General features: G+C 49.4%; 1 protein-coding gene across 1 annotated transcript in view; it reads right to left on the bottom strand.

Annotated features, from left to right (window-relative positions):
• The window catches only part of HHIP (hedgehog interacting protein), a 104,620-nt gene extending 86,003 nt beyond the window's left edge, over window positions 1–18,617 (bottom strand). The window contains exon 1 of the mRNA XM_066632522.1: window positions 18,345–18,617. Within this exon, the coding sequence (XP_066488619.1) occupies window positions 18,345–18,617 (273 nt within the window). The remainder of the gene's footprint in view (window positions 1–18,344) is intronic.
• Between the last annotated feature and the right edge of the window lie 202 nt (window positions 18,618–18,819).

Raw genomic sequence — 18,819 nt, 5'->3', positions numbered from 1 at the left:
TTGTTTGGCCTGGCCACGAGATTCCAGCCCCTCCCCGAGGGGGAGGGGGCTGGGTCGGGCAGCCACAGCAGACCGGACCTTTTAAAAGGGGATGAGACCCAGCCCTCTTCCTCCTTGTGCATGTGGGCACCGTGGGAACAAAGTGGACCTGACCCCATCCAGCCACCTTAGGACCAGTGCAACTCCCAAGGAGGACTCCTGCGCTGGATCTCATGTGCAGCATGTTTGATCTGTAAGGTGGGGATGGGGGTTTGGACAGGCTCTGCCCAAGGAAGGATCAGGTGCAGTCCAGGCACCCCTTCCTGGGAGTAAGCCCTGGGGAGTGCAGGGGGACTTGCTTTCCTGGGAGTAAGCCCCGGCGAGTTTCCCACACTTTCCTGGGAGTAAGCCCCGGGGAGGGCAGAGGGACTTGCTTTCCTGGGAGTAAGCCCCGGGGAGTGCGGGGGGACTTGCTCCAAGCAGACATGCTTGGAGTGTGCGCTCAGTCCCTGGCCTGGTTGGCGGAGGGGGCAGGCAAGCCCAGGGCTCCCAGTGCGCTCCACGTGGGAGCAGGATCTGCACGGCAAGGAGCAGGCACCTGGCCACACGCGGCTCGAGCTGCAGGACTGCTGCAGCTCCCTGCATGCGGCTGCAGGCCAGCACGGGGCTCCAGGAGGTGTCCCGCTGAGCCCGGATGGATCCCTGCTGCATGCAGGATCACGCACATGGGGAGTCGCCATGGGAGGCGGGTGCCAGCTCAGCGCCTCCACATCACCCACTTTCATGCGAATAAGCCCCAGAGACCATAATGGGGCTTGCCTCTGAGGAGCCAGGCAGAGGCTTAAATGCTGGGGCTGCAACCCCAACCACAATTTCCAGGGAGGAAGCCCCTTGGACTATAATGGGACTTGCTTCTGAGTAGGCATGCAGAGGCTTGGACCATAGAACTGCAGTCCTCGCCCCACTTTCCAGGGAGTAAGCCCTTTGCACTATAATGGGCCTTGCTTCTGAGGAGGCAGGCAGAGCCTTGGACTCTGGCCACAATCCTGGACACACTTTCCTGAGAGTAAGCCCCATGGACTATAAGGGGCCTTGCTTCCGGATCATAGGGCCGCAGTTCTCGCCCCACTTTCCAAGGAGTAAGCTCCTTGGGCTATAAGGGAGCTTGATTCTTGTCGTACATTTGGGTCTCACTCCCAGGGTTTTGGGTGCTCAGAGTTGTTGGTTCTGAACCCTAGAGCCCTCAAAGATCCCTGTTCGGTAGTACTGCCACCACCCTGTAAGAGTCAGTGCCTCAGTCCAGGGAACCCGAGACCCTCTAGGCTTAACTATATCCCTTGTAGGCACTGAGCACTTCCTTTACTTAAAGTCTCAGTCCTCAAGTTTCTAGTCCACAATGAGGATTTTTGGTAGCTTGCTGAACGGCTAGGCAGGATTCTGAACCTTTGTCCCCAACAGACAATGAACCAACATGGTAAAAAGATTTTCTACTTTATTAAATACATAAGGTTACAAAGGCAGCAAATGCTAGAGGCATAAAAACTTCTAGGAAACATCAGCATAAAACAACAAAGCTAACTGGCTAACTCTATTAATCTCTGACTCTCACCTGGGTCAGCTTCTTTTGTAGATCCTCAGTTACCTAAGAGGCCACATGGTCCTGGTGGGGCAGGATGTGCACCCACCACCTCTCTCACTAGAGACAAGGAACAAAAACCCTGTCCTCCGGAAGTGGGGCTGGAAGCTCCCCCTCTCAGCTCTTCCCTCCCCCCTGGAGATCTACAGCTGCATTCCATCCTTGATGGGCGTCTTTCTGGCTGCCTAGGTGCTACATTATCACCTTCCATTGAATTGTAAATCCTGGCAGCTAGGACTGCAAGCCCCTTGCAAGCCCCTTCTGTGTTACTGGGTTACTGTGGTTCAGGCTTTGCAATGCTACTAGGCCTAAACTGTACATATTCATGACAATTCTGAACAGGCACACAGAGACTCAGTCATAGGGTTGCAGTCCTCGCCCACTTTATGGGGAGTAAGCCCCTGGGGGATAATGGGGGCTTGCTTCTGATGGGGCATGCAGAGGCTTGGAGCATAGGGCTCAGATCCTGGCTCCAACTTCCAAGAAATAAGTCCCAGGAGTATAAGGGGTCTTGTATCATAAGGACATAGCGGGTGGACATAGCTGGACTTAAGGCTACAATCCTGTCCGCACTTTCCTGGGAGTGTATTCCATTGATTTTAATGGGACTTAATGATGAGTATAGGGCATAAAATGAGCTCCAATGAGTGCAAGCCAGTACAGATACACCAGCCCAACCACCCGCAACAATCTCTTCCCAGGCACCTGACCTCCTCCTTGTTAATACTTCATCAGTTGGAGGATATTTAGAGGCATATGGGGAGCCCATGGTCATCTTGGATTGCTTACAGCAAGCACTCCATCTATGTGGGAGCCGCTTTGAAAGCTGCCTGGCCAGGCTTCAGCACCCAAGGAATGGGGCAGAGTGGATGGGGCATTTAATATGAGAGTATAGCATTTAATATTATGTTTTCCCTGGGCATCAGCAGGGCATTTAGTAACTCGCTTGGTGGGCATGCTGCCCTTGCTCCTTGAGAGGAGATATATGTGCTGCCCCCTATGCCTTTAAGGGAAGAGTGGCATTCTGTTACCAACCTGCTTAACAGGCATGCTACCCCTTCTCCTTAGGGGAGGACGATGATCTGTTACTAGGCTGCCTAATGGGTGTGCTTACCTGACTTCTGTGGGAGTGGTGGTGTTCTGTCAACAATGTGCTTACCAGGAGTACTGCCCCTACTCCTTTCAGAGAAGGGGGGTGTTCTGGTGCAGACCCACTTAGTGGGCATAATGCCACTAGGCCTTTGGAAGAGGGGAGGTTTCTGTTAACAACCCGCGTAGCCGTTTCTCCTTAGAGAGGGGTGATGTTTTGTTACCAGCCCACTTAATGGGTGCACTGTCCCGGCTCCTGGGGGAGGGGCATTGTTTGGTTACAACCCCCCTTACGGATTTGTGGCCCCTTCTTCTTTGAGAGGGGGACGTTCTATTAGCAACCGTTTAATGGGTGCTCTGCCCCCACCTAGGAAAGGGGTAATGTTCTGTCAACCAGTATTGCACGGTTCACTTCAGTGACTCTGGTGTTCCGGGTATTCCCCAATCTGTGGGGGAGCAGCGTTGGAGGGGATGCCTTGCTATAACCTCTCTGCTTTCATCTTGCAGGACGCTGTGGTGGCCCAGGGTGTGTGTTAAGCTGTGGCAGCAGCAGCAGGGATACCTTGCATTAACATCTCTGCTTTCATTTGCAGGACACGGTGGTAGCCCTGTACGTGTATTAATCTGCGGCCACTCCATGGTCTTTTTGGGCCCGCAAGAGGGCGGCTGCAACCCCCCTCAGATCGCACTTGGGCCTCAGCCCGGCAGTGCAGGTTGCTTGGTTAGCCAAGAAGGGGATGAGATGGGGCCAGCTGCTGCCCGCATTGATGGAGTTACTGAATGTGAACTGCCCACCGGACGTTTTGGGTGCTCCACCTGGGCGAGAATGACCTTTGCAGGAGGTCTGGTCTGGCTCGGCTCTGATGAGCAGAGCCCGTGAGGACATCAGCACCCTTATGCGTTGGCTGCCTGGTACTGCCTTGGTCTGGTCGGACCTCTTGCAGCGTTGTGGATGGCGAAGGGCCTTCTGCTGCACTAAGATTAAAAGGATGCGCAGGAAAATCACCAAGGGCATTGGTGGCTTGGTGTCTCGCGCTGGTGGCAGCGTGGTAATGCATCTTGCAATTGTGTTCTCGCTACCGTACCTGTACAGGGGCGATGTGTGTTCATTTGTCGGAGAAAGGCTCAGGCATCTTTCTTAAGGACCTGCAGGACGGCATTAAGTCGCTTCTGCCCCTGTTTGGGAGCGGGGGGGTCAAGCACTAGGCTGACCCCTCCTTGTGGCAGGTGGTGCAGGTTAGGAGGCGTGAATGGGACTTTGGCATGCACCTTCAGGCGGCATAGGCAGGGCAGAACCCTATTTCAGTCCTCAGGGGCTTGGCGGCACGAGGACGTAGACGGGGCCCTGGCCGGGACCGTGGGGCACACCTCAGAGGCTCAGCGGCTCGAGGTGGCACAGTCTGCGGTCCGGCTGCCTTCCCCTTAAGGGATAGACATGGATGAGACGCGCCATCCCAGCAGCGGGGCGCGACTTGGAGTCGGGTGCATGCCCGCCTGGGGGCAGAGGTTTCTGGTACCGCCCAGAGGTCCCTCCCCGCACCACAGGGGCTTTTGCTGCCTCGGATGCTGCAGGTCTCAGCCTCTGCTTCTCTTGGTAACATGAAATAAAGTTGCCTTTTCTCCCATATCTGTTGTCTCAAGTGTTCATTGGACAGTGCAGAAACAAAGTACCTTAGTTGAATCACAAGGCAGAATGTGCTTCACAGGCATTCCTACTTCAATTATGTACTTTTCCCAGTGAGAAGGGGGGGAGACTATAGTTTATTTGCATATGTTAAGCTATTTAAAAGTATGCTAACATTTCCCTACTGACTAATTTTGAAGTGGGTATGGAACTCTCAGGACTATGTCTTCTTATGTTGCAAGTTTTGTAACCTTGGGAACTACATGGAACTTTCTACAGTCACTGATTTATGCACTGATTTATGATTTATGCATGCTCATGTATGCCTTATTATTCTTGATTTTCCTTGAGAAAAAAAGATTAATGTGGATAATGTCCCAATAATATTCTGCAATCTGTGAAATTTTACAACCAAGAATCAACTTGATATTCAACACTTATTAGTGTTGTTCAGACCATGGAGTATGTTCTTTTGGAAAGAGTGCAGCAATTTTTCGCTACATTACTCCATTCATTCTGCTTGACTCAAATGTTGTCTATGCCAAATTCAGCTCTTTCACTACATTCAATTTATATTCAGCCCATAATTAGTGGATATTTTATCATGGTTGTACCAAGATACCACAGTTCATCAACATAATTTTGGATTCATCACTTTTTCCTGGGTTGTTGAAGATCACATAACTTGGTAATTTGAATTGGTGTCAAATTAGATCAGAGAGTGTGATTCATTGTGCTAAGTAATTACACAGTCAGTGGCTTTAATGCATTTGTGCCAATGAAACTGCTCTGAAGTCACTGGGATGATCTTAGCATAAGGGTACCTCATTTAGTACTCAGACCTATTCCCTACCATTGGAGCCAATACAGCGAAACTGACAGTGTGTGTGCTGCATCCAATGGTGGGAGGGGCAATCAAGTGGTCTGCAACAAGTAAGTAAAAATATTTACTAATACTTAAAAAAAACACATTCTTTAATATTTAAAAAACATTTTTTTAACTTACCCCACAATAGGCTATCTGATCACCTATGAGTCTCCTTGGACATACACCAGCCGTTTTGCTAGTGTACATCCGAAGAGTAAAAGGAGTTGGGTGGCTTGAGAAAGAAGGGATAAGACGTGGTGCTTCTGAGATCCAACCCCTCCCTCTCCATTCCCAACCACTGTCTTCCCCTGATCTTTCCCAAAACTATCCTGGCCTTCCCCCTTCCTGCACATGACATGCTTTGCTGCCCATTTCTGGCAGTGGGCCAGAGGTGCGCAACAGCAGCCCAGTTTTTGCATCACCAGTACGAGTCCTGTGCTGCTAGAACACAAGTTCCAGTAGTGAAGAGTGACCACAGGATTGGTCTCTTAACTATAGGACATTTTAAAGCATTTGCTCAGTAATAATAATGACTTACTTTAGAAAACTATACTTTCCTTCAGCTCTATCGTATGTTGCAAAAAACACAGTGATGGTCTTGGATGATTTCAACAGGGACTTGAATGAATTCATAGAAGATATGTCTATCAATTACTACAAGCCATGATGGTGCTATCCTACCTGAGAGTTCAGCAGTTGTATACCTCTGAGTACCTATTGCAGGATAGCAATGGAAGGAGTAAACTATGCCTTTCTCTCCTGCTTGTGGGTTTCACAGCGGCAGCTGTGAGCCACCGTGGAAAACAGGATACTTGACTAGATGCACCCAATTTGACCTGATATAGCAGGGCTTTTCTAATGTTCTAAAGCACCAGCAGGGATGGTAGGGCTCAATTCTTTCCAGTGCCAATGCAGACGTGACATAAGTGAACAAATGTTCCCTTACCTTAAGGAAGACTCCGTGACCGTTCACCACCACAGGATGCAGTGCACATCCTGCTGGCATAGCGGCATCAGTGCTGGAGAGTTGGACAGGACTGGGCCCATAGTGTCCAAAGACCCACCAGGGAGCAAGTGAGAGTGCCATGGGGAACCCATGTCAGGATTTTGCCCCAAGGCCAGCAGCAACCTCGTGCCAGCACTGTATTACATTATGTGATGTCGTTTTCAATCCCTTTTCAAATAGTTCTAAGATTGGGTTTGCATATTTTCACAGCCACAACACATTGATTTTGTTTTCAGTGAACATGCCATGCCATCACTGCCATGATGCCCAAAATATATTTCCAGGATAGCTACAGCTAATTCTGATCCACCACTGAATATATGAAATTAAGGTTTTATGCCCCAGTGCACAATATGTACTTATTTATACTAAATCTCATCTGCCATTTTATTCCTATTCACTAAATTTGGAGAGATTGTTCTGGACCTTTTTATAGTCTGTTTACGATTTCACCATCCTGAAAACTTTGATGTCAACTGCAAATTTGGTTGTCAACCAACCACCACCAACTTTTGACAACCGACGAGGTGGTAACAGGAGCAGAGATGGGGCAGGGGTGTCAAGGTCTGGAAGGGGCAGTTAGCAGCAGTGGCAGTTCCGCCTATATCCTATCCCCCTTTCTGGCCTTGAGCCACCTCCCTGGCTCTACTCAGAATTGCAAAAGAGCTGGTGCAGGTCCAAGTAGACCTATTGGGGAATCAGGGGCTTATCCCAAGGCAAGGATCAAACCCTTCAAACCCCAAGGATCATTCCCTTACCTCGAGGCCTGTTCCCTCTCAGGATACAGCAACACTCTAATGGTATGGCTGCATTGGGGGGGGGGGGTTAGTTAGGGTTGGGTTGCCCAGCTGCAATCTTATATACACTTTCCTGGGAGTAAGCTCTACTGAAAACAATGAGACTTACTTCTGAGCAGACATACCTAGCACTGCACTGTAAGGGACTGTGCCAAAGTCTCCAGAGAAAAGGAAGATTTTCAAAAGTGATCTGGAGAAAGTAAGAAAAAGATGAGCCACACAGTTTTCCAGGAGGCTGTTCCAAGCATAAAGCAGAGCAAGAGACCAAATTCTATCTAAAATAATTCTTGGTTTAGCATGAGCTAAATAATTCTGCTTGTATGAACTATAAGGATATGACACAGCAATTCCAATTTCTAGAATTTGTGTTGGCTAGATGTGCCTTTAGTACCCATCCTTGTGGGCAGCTCCTTCGTATATTTTTGCTTACCTACACTTCTTCTGTGCCATCAGTGTTAAGAAATAACACATGGAGGAGCTGCTCACATACCCCTGGGTTTGTTAGCAAAAGTCCACAAAATGCATACCTCCTAGATTAGGAAAGGATATGAGAATTTACAGTACTGCATTCTTAATAGCTTTAAGAGGTATCTGTACTTTCACCTTCAGCTAGCATCAAGCTTCCCATTCCCTCCCCGGGGTTGTGTATGTGTGTGTGTGGATTGTATAGGCAGCCACTGATACCAGGCTAGGCCCCAAGAACAGCAGCATATGGAGAAGAGAGTCTAATTAGCTGCTGTGGGGGGAAAAAAAGAAGTCAGAGCCTAAGAGAGAGAAAATGCAGCTGTCCAAGACCAGGCAGGGAGCCATAGATGGGGAAGGACACATGATGAGCTCAGATGTGGATATAGGCTGCCATGTCAGTTTTACACCAGAGCAGGAGAGAGTGCCACAAACTAAGCCAAAAAGAAGGAAACATTTAAAGATATGATCAGTACACAACAAAGACTCAGAGATGGACAACTTCTCACATTAGACATAGTTTTCTGGTTGGCAACCTTCAGTCTCGAAAGACTATGGTATAAGCCTACAGCACCCAGTATTCCCAGGCGGTCTCCCATCCAAGTACTAACCAGGCCTGACCCTGCTTAGCTTCCGAGATCAGATGAGATTGGGCATCTGCACGGTAACAGTTTCTGCAGAACTGTGCATATAGTATGCCTGACTCCTAGATCACTGGACCAAGATGTAGCTGCTACGTTTGCTTCTAGGTAGCAGCATGCATTTCCCTAGGCAGTTGTACTTGGTAAAAAATTCACTCAAGGTGCCAGAACATAAACACATACACCTCTAGGATTAATAGGGAACAGTCCCAGAGGTAGCGGCCTAAATGTTATAAAACCATATTACGTGTCTGAGTCCATTTGTTGCATTAGCATCAAGGGTGTAGTTAAGGAAGAGCTGGGAGAGGAAGTGGAGTTCCAGAACTTGTCCTACAGCAGGAGCAGTGATGTCATCAGTAGGAATGCTTAGATATTACTTCTGAAACTTGAAAAAAGGCCATGGCTGACAGCATCAGGTTCAGGAGGAGGCAAAGTGAGAAGTTAACCTAGGGGCATAAGTTAATTCTAGGCCTTTGTTTTTCCCAAGAACAATAACCCCAAGGGTTGCTTGAGAGACTTTTTACAACTCATGCTATGTTAGGGTATGTTCTACCCTCAGAAGTAAGTCTCAGAATACAGTGAGACTTACTTCAAAATAAACATGCCTAGGTGAGAAGACTAGTATATCTTTTATATTTATCTGGAAAATTGTTTTTACATTTGTTTTAAAATATTGCAATCCATTCCAAGAGTTAGGGATGAAATGAGCTAGACCAGCAATTTTCAACCGTTTTCATCTCACGGCACACTGACAAGGTGCTAAAATTGACAAGGCACACTATCAGTTTTTTTACAACTGACACGGCACACCACATGCCAACGAAGGGCTCACATTCTACAATGGTCCTACTAATAAATGACCCTCCCCCAAACTCCCATTGCACACCTCTGGACCATGCACGGGACACCAATGCTGAAAATTGCTGAGCTAGAACTTTGAATGTACAGGTGGGGCTTCAGTATCTGCAGGGGATCCATTCTTGGACACCCCCCCCCCGGTGGATACAAAAATCCACGGATAAGCAAATCTATGGTTTTGGCCCTTTAAACTCTCAGAAGGTGTCTGAAACTATGCTCCGGTTGCCTCCAAAGGGCTTCCTGAAGCCCACAGAGGCTGTGCATGTCTGCCCATGGCCTCTGCGGAGGTCAGAATGGCCATTAGGGCCAAAAAAAAGCTACTTCCGGTTTCCCTTGTTTTTATGTCTTTTAAGTTGTTTGTTTAAGTTGTGTTTTTTTGGCCGTATCGGCCATTTTGAAGCCCACAGAGGCAGTGGAGCACAGCTCTGGTCACCTTTAGAGGGTTTAGGTTGGGCCAAATCTGGGTCAATGCGGGTCTGGGAGACCAGTGTTAAGTCAGATTTGCAGATAGATAATCCATGGATATGGAGGTCCCACCTGTAGTATTATAATTTTCAAAGTAGGAATAAGTGGCAAGAGAAGAAAACACCTCTAATGAAAAAATTTTAAGTTGATTTTTATGTTGTATCCACTGTAGTTTTATTGGCACATTGCTATGAGCAGTGCCATTATGAGCTTCTGCACGTCAAAATTTACCATTAAAAACGAATTAGCTTTTGCAAATGGTTCTGACCAAGAGATGATAGTCAATGCAAATTCAACAGTAACTTTTGAAGAATTCAAATATTTATAATTACTTGTTTGGGCCCCGCTCCTATCAGGATGTTGCACTACAGGACATCTGGCTATCAGATTCTCCCCCCCCCCCACATTGGATGCAGCCTAAGGTGAGCCAGAATGGCTGCATCAGCTCCAATGGTGGGGGACAGAATTGGATAGTGGGAGTCCTTAACAAATTTACAGCTTGGACATCTGGGCAAAAGATTGCATCTGGGGTGCAATCTTTCAGAGGGATCACGGCAGCAACTCCACTGGATTCTCTGATCTTTTCATTCTTCATCTAAAATCAACTTAAGACAAGGAGTTTGCAGTGAGGAGAGACAAATTGCAATGGACAGCTTGCATAGTGCTGATCGAGGCACTTACTACCCCCACCACAATCTCCCAGTCTTAAAAAGGTAATGATGGGAATTCTCCTTCCCTGGTTATGAAGCAATCACTTGTGTGGCAGTTTGTCTACCAAACCCTCATTGGCTAGCAGGGAATTCCAACCAGAGGACTACTTCTAGATGATCCAGTATGGTTGCGGGTTTTCAAACTCTCAGGGAGTCTGAAGACAGCAATAAATCCTTGCAAGGGAGGGGAGGGAGGCAGCGGGGGCAGGCAGTGATGCAATCCTGGGGATTGCCAAGGGGGGCTGCAAGGACTGGGATGTAATCACCAGTCCCTGCAGCAGCCTGTTGAGGGTGCTGCAGGGCTCCTGCAGGGCTCCTGAGCCTTCCAAAAATGAAAGCAGAGTGATAGCTCTCACTTCCGGTTTTGTGGAGGTGCAGCACGATCGCTTCACTTTCACTTTTAGAAGACTGGGGAGCACTGCAGATGCTCGTGCAGCGCTCCCCGCACCCCAGGAAGGCTGCTGCAGGGACTGGCAATTGCATCCCAGTCCCTGCAGCCCCCCCTTAGTGACATGATCCTGGGGATTGCGTCACTGCCTGTTGGGACATAGGGACATGGGAGACCCCTTTTGTTGCTGGAGGCAGCAGCGGAGCACCTCAAGGTCTGGCTCCAGCAATATCAACCTGGCCCAGGTGGCCTCAGCAGGGTTGTGGAGGAAGGGGGTTGTATCACCCAGGTCCTTCTCCATCATCTGGGACTCTCCCAGCCCCAGGCTGCTTTGGCTCATAGGCTAGCCTGCATGTGCTCCAGCCAGTAGCCTAGCTAGTTCTGCCTTCATCCCTGGCCGGGCTGGGGTTTATACTGGAGACCAGTCCCTTTAGGCTCTGCCCCTTTCTCCCTGTGAGGGTTGTAATGCTGGCCACCTGAGCCTTTCCTCCCACTTCTCACCTGTGGCTCTCCTTCCTGCTCCACCTGTCAGCCAGGCTGCAGGGACTGCTGTCCACCCCCTCACCTCTGGAGTGGACTAGGCTTGTGGGTGGTGTTGTCCTTGCAGACTGGTAGGCAAGGGGACAAAGGCAAGCCCTGGAGCTTCATGCCATCAGCCAGAGGCCCACCCAGCTGGTCAGGGACTGGTTTGGTCGCGGCCTCAGCACCAGGCTCAGCAACAGGCCAGGTTTGCCACTGAGTGCCCGGTCGTGGCTCGCCATAACTTGCTCCCAGGGGTCTGCAGGCTAGTCCCCTCTGGCCTCGTTACTGCCCTCCCGGCGGGTATGAGGATCTGCCTGTGACAGCCCTGTGGTTCCATTTCCCCTGTAAGCTGTGGGGGCTAAGGCAGGTTCCTTCCTCCCGCTGCTGCTGCTGCACAGCCTTGGGGCTGGCTCCTGGGTGGCTCTGCTCCCAGGTAAGTCAGGGGAACCCTGACACTGCCTTTCCCCTGCCCCGGCCCCTTAAGGGAGCAGAGGCCAGGGCTGTCAGGCTGGGGTGTCGCAACACCCCAGTTTGAATAGCTCCGCAGTATGGGAACTGGAGATGTGATTTTCAATATGATCCTAAGCTCATTAACCACACTAGAAGTAGATTCTATTTGAAAGGAACATATTTCCATGTAACTGTCTTTAGGATAAAAACTTTACACTCCAGTTCTATACCATGACATATAAGTAAGTTCCAAAAAAGTCAATTCCATATTCTTCCAAATGAGTGATTATAAGGGTGCAAGTCACATAATAACATAGACCAGAAATTAACAATGTAATATCATTACATAATTTAAATATGCATTATCTGTCTACAACTAAGATAAGTGGTCTGTAAAAAAACAGGTTAATGCATGTAGTAAGGGCTAGTTGCAACATTTTGCAAAGAGCCACTGTTACAGATTATCAGGGTTATCACAAGAGTGTTTTTTGTTTGTTTGTTTGCTTCTCAAGACAAATAATTCTCCTCTTCCAGTCCTTGTGTTTTACTGTATGCTACAGCATCACAATCGCACATTGGATATTTAAGGGCCCAAACTGGCCCAGTGCTGGCACTGGGTACCATCATCATGTGATAAAGCTCATTTTTGGTACCCTCAGAGTAGGGAGCACCAGTGCTGGGCCTGCACCAGTCAGGTACCGGACCCAGAGCTGGCAAGAGGAGGGCGTGCCACTGCCAAGGGTAAGTATGACCGCCAGGTGGCGGTGCGGTCTCTGGGGGACAGGTGAACTGAGGGTGCGGGGAGAGAAACCGGAGAGGCAGGAGGGTGGGATTGGCAGAGCTCTGTTCCAATGGATCCTGAACTCCATGTCGGGCCAGAAGGCTTGACATGGATTCTCTCAAGTCTGCGCCAGCTATTTTGCTGGTGTAATCCTGGGAAGCCCCATTGAGGGACTTGGGGCTTCCCCCAAGGGGACCTCCAACTGGTTCCCAGCGTCCACTGGATACAGCAGTATCTGCTTTGACACCACTGCTCCAGCTGGTGCCAGGAAGCTCAGGATTGGGCTGTAAGGGTCAAAGGAAGTTATCATTTTTTGCTATTGAGGTTTCCCTTTACTTTCTTAACTTGTACCATAGCCATTGCAAATGCCAAGTTGCTGGAGGATTTGGGGTAAAGCTGTGCACTGGCCCCCCATCACACCCACCACCTGCATCTATGTGAGTATGCCTTACATTACAAGTAGTATGTATAGTATTCTATGCTGCCTTGGCATCACAGACTGGACATATTCTCCTATGTGTCAGATTGATGTATCAGTTACTGTACACCCCACTCACAGCCCAATCCTGTGCTCGGCGGCACAGCTCCGTAAGGCACATTTGCGAGCTTCACCGTCGGGCTCCCACCTGTGCTAGCCCAGTGCTGGCTGGTGCTGGCCTAGTGCGGGGCGGTTGCCCAGCCTCTACGGCTTGGCAGTCTCCCGTCTTGGCAGTCTCGCCATGCTGTGGCATGGTAAGCAGGGGCGGGGACGGGGAGGAGACATTCTAGGGAGGGGGGAGGTTGGATGGGGCGGAGAGAGGGCGGGGGAAGGTGTAACACAAAAGCGTGACGTGGGGAGGGGGTGGGCTGGAGGCGTGCCTGGGGGAGAGAGGGAGGCTGGTCCGCGGAGCTACACGAGTGCCTTTACCTCGTAAAGTGATCTCCTTTGCGGGGCTGCTTACCTTACCCGGGGAAAGGGGATGAAAATTCCCTTCTCCCGAGGCACCTCTCATGGTAGCCCGGGGTGTGCAGGATCTGGCAACAGCCGTTCTCGGTGCCGCCAAGCCTGGGCGCCCTGGGCAGCTCAGGATTGGGCTGCTGTTCTTGGTTTCTCTAACTGGCAAACTGGTCCTAGGTGTGACAGCATGAATATTGTAGGACAAATGTACCCCAAAACACAATGAATGAGTATGTCAGGATATTTTAAAAGGTGCTAAAAATGCACTGACTTGCTGTTTCCAAAAGTTGTATTTGAAACCATGGAGTTGTAGTGGCTATTGGCCACTGTGAGAAATGCATATGCTTCCAGAAACTATTCCAGCAGTTTCTTACATCTTATGCATGTTTACTCAGAAGCAAGGCCCATTGAGTTCGGTAGGATTTACTCCCATGTAAGTAGGCTTAGGATTGCAGCCTTAGCTATTATTATGCCTCCTGCTGACCAATCTATGACATATGTAACCTCATTTTTTAATCACTACCTGTAGTAAGGTGAGATCTGGAAAGGGCAGGTAAAGTAAACAGACAAGAACCTAGTAACTGAGAACCTATTTGTAGTTTACAAATCTGGCTTAATTTTATTAAATAAAGAGCAAGATGGAATAATCAGAAAAGGATATAATTTCTTCCAGCTTTACAAAGGACAATATACTGCCTGCATAATTTTGGATGGCTTTAAGCAGGTAAATGGTACCGAAGTTACAGAGAAATAAAGGTACCATCAAGCAGTACTTGGTATTCAAGTCATTATTTCTTAAAACAGAATGCCTGTGAGGCTATTCAGCTACTAGTTTGGGAACATATGCTTCTTTGGTACTATAGTAGTAGATTATGTCATGAAGGAGTTCAGTTTCAATTTTTGAACACCATTTAAATAGATCATTGTACCAAGGCAGCTGTTAAAGGGACCCAAGATGAGTTATTTGTTTAGTTGGATGTGTTCAACAATAGCTTTTGTTGAAGAAAGAGCCAGAGCAAACAAATGATTGTAAAAGGGCACACTTGAAAACAATTACTTTTCACCCCATTCCCTGACAGTCTTGGCTGTGAAACCATCTAAGGTAGAGAAGATCACTGTGCTTGACAGCCTGTAAGCAAACTTTACACACACACACAGAACAAACCACTAATCTTTGGGATGGCATTACTTGCTTATGAGTTTAGGTAACTGAATGATGAACAGAGCATAATACAAAGCCCCAGAAGATATGGGAAAAATGTCAATGACATCATGTAAAAGAAAAAATGAGAGTGATTAAGGGAGAATGTGTAATCTCATGTCTGTGCAGTGTTTGCCGTTGCTGCTTGGCAGTACTTAAGAGTCTGGCAGGATGTTCCGTTATAGAGATCAATAATGTGATCACAAAATTGCCTGAGGGCTGACAAATGTAGTCTTAACCCAAGAAGCTATTTGGAATTAGAAACGTCTGCTGAGTACGCTTGGTTACTTTCTAAAACTGCTGAAACACCTATTCCTTCAGACCCTCACCCTTGTCTGTGGATGAATCTATGGTAAGTGCAGTGTCACTTCAAAGACATATGAACGTGCTTCTTGGAACTTTTCCAGAGTACCCTGTTCTGAGTCTGCCATCTCTTAATCGACTGTATGCATTTTGCGTGACAAACCACCCACTATGTGTCCTGTGCGCGTCAGAAGTGGCACATTTTTTTTAAACTGTCCATGCCAGAAATGAAATCTGAGAGAACAACTGCTGAAATGTAAAAGAGAAACACTAGAACTAGGGGACATCCACTAAAATTGAGTGTTGGGAGAGTTAGAACAGACAAAAGAAAATATTTCTTTACTCAGCGTGTGGTTGGTCTGTGGAACTCCTTGCCACACGATGTGGTGATGGCGTCTCGCCTGGACGCCTTTAAAAGGGGATTGGACAAGTTTCTGGAGGAAAAATCCATTACGGGTTACAAGCCATGATGTGCATGTGCAACCTCCTGATTTTAGAAATGGGCTATGTCAGATGCAAGGGAGGGCACCAGAATGAGGTCTCTAGTTATCTGGTGTGCCCCCTGGGGCATTTGGTGGGCCGCTGTGAGATACAGGAAGCTGGACTAGATGGGCCTATGGCCTGATCCAGTGAGGCTGTTCTTAAATTCTTAACTTTTGTTCACTTATTTTGTAAACTTGCAAAATAAACTCTATTTTGCAAGTTTACAAAACAAGTTTTAAATGAGATTACAGCTGTGGATATGAATGGCATGGCAAAGGACAATACATATTATGGTATATGCTAACTCCATGTGCTTCAGTAAAAGTTTTTAAACCTTACCAGCCACAAAAGAAAGGAAAATAAGGAGTTTTCAGATACAAATGACACCAAGAGATCATGCTTCATAAGCTCCTCAAAATGTAGGAATTATTTGAAATATATCTCACCTTTAATTCATTACACAGAGCTTGTTTATTGCAGGGGCCTCTTGTGAGTTCACATAGCAGATGCTGCTGCTCCACCATGGCTAGATATTACTAACAGGGTAAACTAAGGACATTCCCCCCCCCCCCCGCTTTACTCTGGCATTTGCGGGTTTTGGTTAGAGCCTTTAGGAAGTTATCTGAATATAGTTAGTGTGTAGTTTAATGCAATTACCACACAGGAGCTTTACTGACACTACCTCTGGCCAAACATGCGGAGAAAATATCCACCCAAACTCCTGCTGCATCTGGTAAGAATCTGGTAAGAATAGAATCCTTGCAGCAAAGACAGCAGCTCTCCCTCATCTGGGAATAGTGGCGACAGGACAAATGCTCCCTCAAAAGGCACGAACATTTGGACAGAGCTGGAGACTGAAGGAGAATGATGTTCTCCAGTTTCACCCATTAGCAAACCAACCAACAAACACAATGGTGTTGTTGTTATTCTTTTGCCATAAGCAACAAGACTCTGTGTGTGGGCAGGCACTTTAGTGGGGAGGAGGATAAGTCGACCCCTTTTTGTCCTATTGATTTTTTCCCTATTTGCATGACTTGAGCAAATTAAATGATGCAATATGGCTTTTTGTTACAAAACAAAGTGAGAGATACCACCCAGACACATATGTTGATTCGTAGAAGCTGTTTACATGAGAATGGAGTGAAATCTACCGTGAACTGAGCATAAAAATTCGATTCAGGCTGGGTATTTTTTTTTATTATGCTTGAGCCAGAAAGACTGAAACACAAGTTTTCCAAGACACTCTCAGACCTTGACAACTGCAGTGTTGTAACAGAGGAATTCTTAATTAAACCTAAATGCTGGCAGGGGTGGGAGGGGGGGAGAGTGAGAAAGACACCTGATTGTTTATTTCACGTGCAGGGATTTTCAATTACATTTATTTATCATGCTGCCCTCCCCAGAGCCAGCATTACATATTGCGCTTCTGATCCAAACAGTCTGAAAACTTAGCATATCAGGGCTCTGGAAAGCAAACCTTCTCCTTATTCCAGTGATATTCAGCCCTTTTCATCTCACGGCACACTGACAAGGTGCTAAAATTGTCAAGGCACACCCTACATTTTTTGGCAATTGACATGCTGGTAGTGGAGGGCTCACACCCCCATTGGCCCTACTAATAAAATGACCCTTCCCCTAACTCCAGCAGCACACCTGCAGACCATTCGCAGCACACCAATGTGCCACAGCACACTGCTTGAAAACCTCTGAATATCAGCCTTTGTAACAATTCCATGGGGGTCTAACTCAGGAAAATTCTCTCTCCTCCCATACAACTCCATCCAACTTTGCAATGGTCTGCGAAGTTGAGAAATGAAAAGCAAGGAGGGCTAGGAGACACCCTCTGCCTTTTTCAGTGGGGAGGGTCGGTGGGGCGACCACTCAGCATGCATTTCCCAACCTCGGTTTGCTATGGGTTCCAGCTTTGTGGGCTCGGCTCCCACCTCTTCCCCCCTTGCTCTGCAAAGGACTGGCTGAATCGGTGGAAGAAGAACTCGTAAAAAGTTTGCAGCGTCCTGGCATCATCTGCTGTCCAAATCACCATCTGCTAGCTCGGGAGTTTCCTGCCCAAACAAGTGGAGAGAATCGTGCACACACTTCTCTACCCTCAGGAAAAATAAACGGGAAACCACGGCCACCTTCCTTCCCAGCCTGGCTGCTGCTGCCAGGCGCAAGGACTTCTTCCAAGAAAGCCCTCCAGGCTTCATTGGCAGCTCCCTCCCCCCAGCCCGGGCGCGATGCTACCTGTTGGCTACTCGAGAGTTGCTTTCTGCTCTCTTCCAGGTGGGACCGTCTGCCCAGCGGGTCTTCCAGGAACGCCGTCCCGCGCCTTGCCTTGCCTTGCCTTGCCTTCTGAAGACCAGAAGGACAGGGCTTGCTCTCGGGAGCCCAACCCTTGTACAGCACCGCGCGTGGCACAAGCGCTTTCGGGGCTCCAGGCGCCCCACTGGGTTCCAACCACGACGTAACCGACTGACTGGCAGCTGCAGAGAGCGACCAGGCAGCTCGAGGGAGCATCCTTCACACACACACACACACGCGTGTTCCTCAAGTAACGCGCGTTCACCATCCCTCCTGCCCATCCCAGGAGAAGAGCCAGAAACGCTCGTCCCTCTCGGGGGGCTGCAAGCAGTGCCACCTGAGCTCCTTGGAGGTCCTGTGAAAGCGATCGTCGTGCCGAAGGCCCCCCCCCCCGCCTCACTCCATCAATGTGAAGCACTGTGTCGCTCCCCAAAACATCCATACGTGAAAGGGGCGCCCCAGAGGCGTCTCCTTCCGTGGGCGCTTCCCCGCTACCTGCACTTTCCACACCTGTCTGCCTGGTGGGAGGGGAGGATTCGTCCCGATCAAGAGGAAGGACACTGCGTCCAGACCAGATCCTTCTCATCCAGGTGAGCCCCCCGCCACCCGCCCGCAGCCCAACTCCAGCTCCAAAGCAGATCGCCTCATCCAGGTGGACCCCCTCGCCACCCGCCCCCAGCCCAACTCCAGCCCCAAACCAGATCCGTCTGATCCAGGTGACCCCCCCTGCCCTGCCACCCGCCCCCAGCCCAATTCCAACTCCAAAGCAGATCAGCCTCATCCAGGTGAGTCCCCCCCCCTGCCCCCAGCCCAACTCCAGCTCCCCAACGCAGTGGCGCCGACCTTGTTCTCGATGCGCAGGAAGCCCTGGCCCTCGGCCCTGGGGCAGCAGGAGAGGCGAGGGTAGAAGCCCCGGCACACCAGCTCCCCTCCGTTGGGGGGCTCCAGCAGCATCAGCCTGCGCTCCCGCTTCTTGAAGCGCCGGGGAGGGCTGCCGTTCAAGCAGCGCCGTCGCTTGGCCCCCCCGCTCTCCCCGAACTTGGCGTCCCCTTCGAAGAAGCAGAGCACCACGGCCACCAGCAGCAGCTTCAGCGGGAGCATCTTCAGCCCCACCATGCCGGGAGGGAGGGGGTGGAGAGTGACACAATCCCGAGGCAACCCAGCAGCCCGAGCCGGGGAAAGAGGGCGCTCCGGAGCGGGTGGGTGGCGAGGAGCCGCGGAGGAGTCGCCCTCGCCGCACGTGGACCCGGGCAGCGCAAGGGGAGGATGCAGCGGGGCAGTTGCGCGAGGGCGTGGCGCAAGAGCGGCGGCGGCAACT

The sequence above is a fragment of the Tiliqua scincoides genome, chromosome 6 (genome assembly GCF_035046505.1).
Source record: "Tiliqua scincoides isolate rTilSci1 chromosome 6, rTilSci1.hap2, whole genome shotgun sequence".
Lineage (NCBI taxonomy): Eukaryota > Metazoa > Chordata > Lepidosauria > Squamata > Scincidae > Tiliqua > Tiliqua scincoides.
Note: the sequence above shows the minus strand (reverse complement) of the source record. Positions and strands in the feature narration are given on the sequence as shown.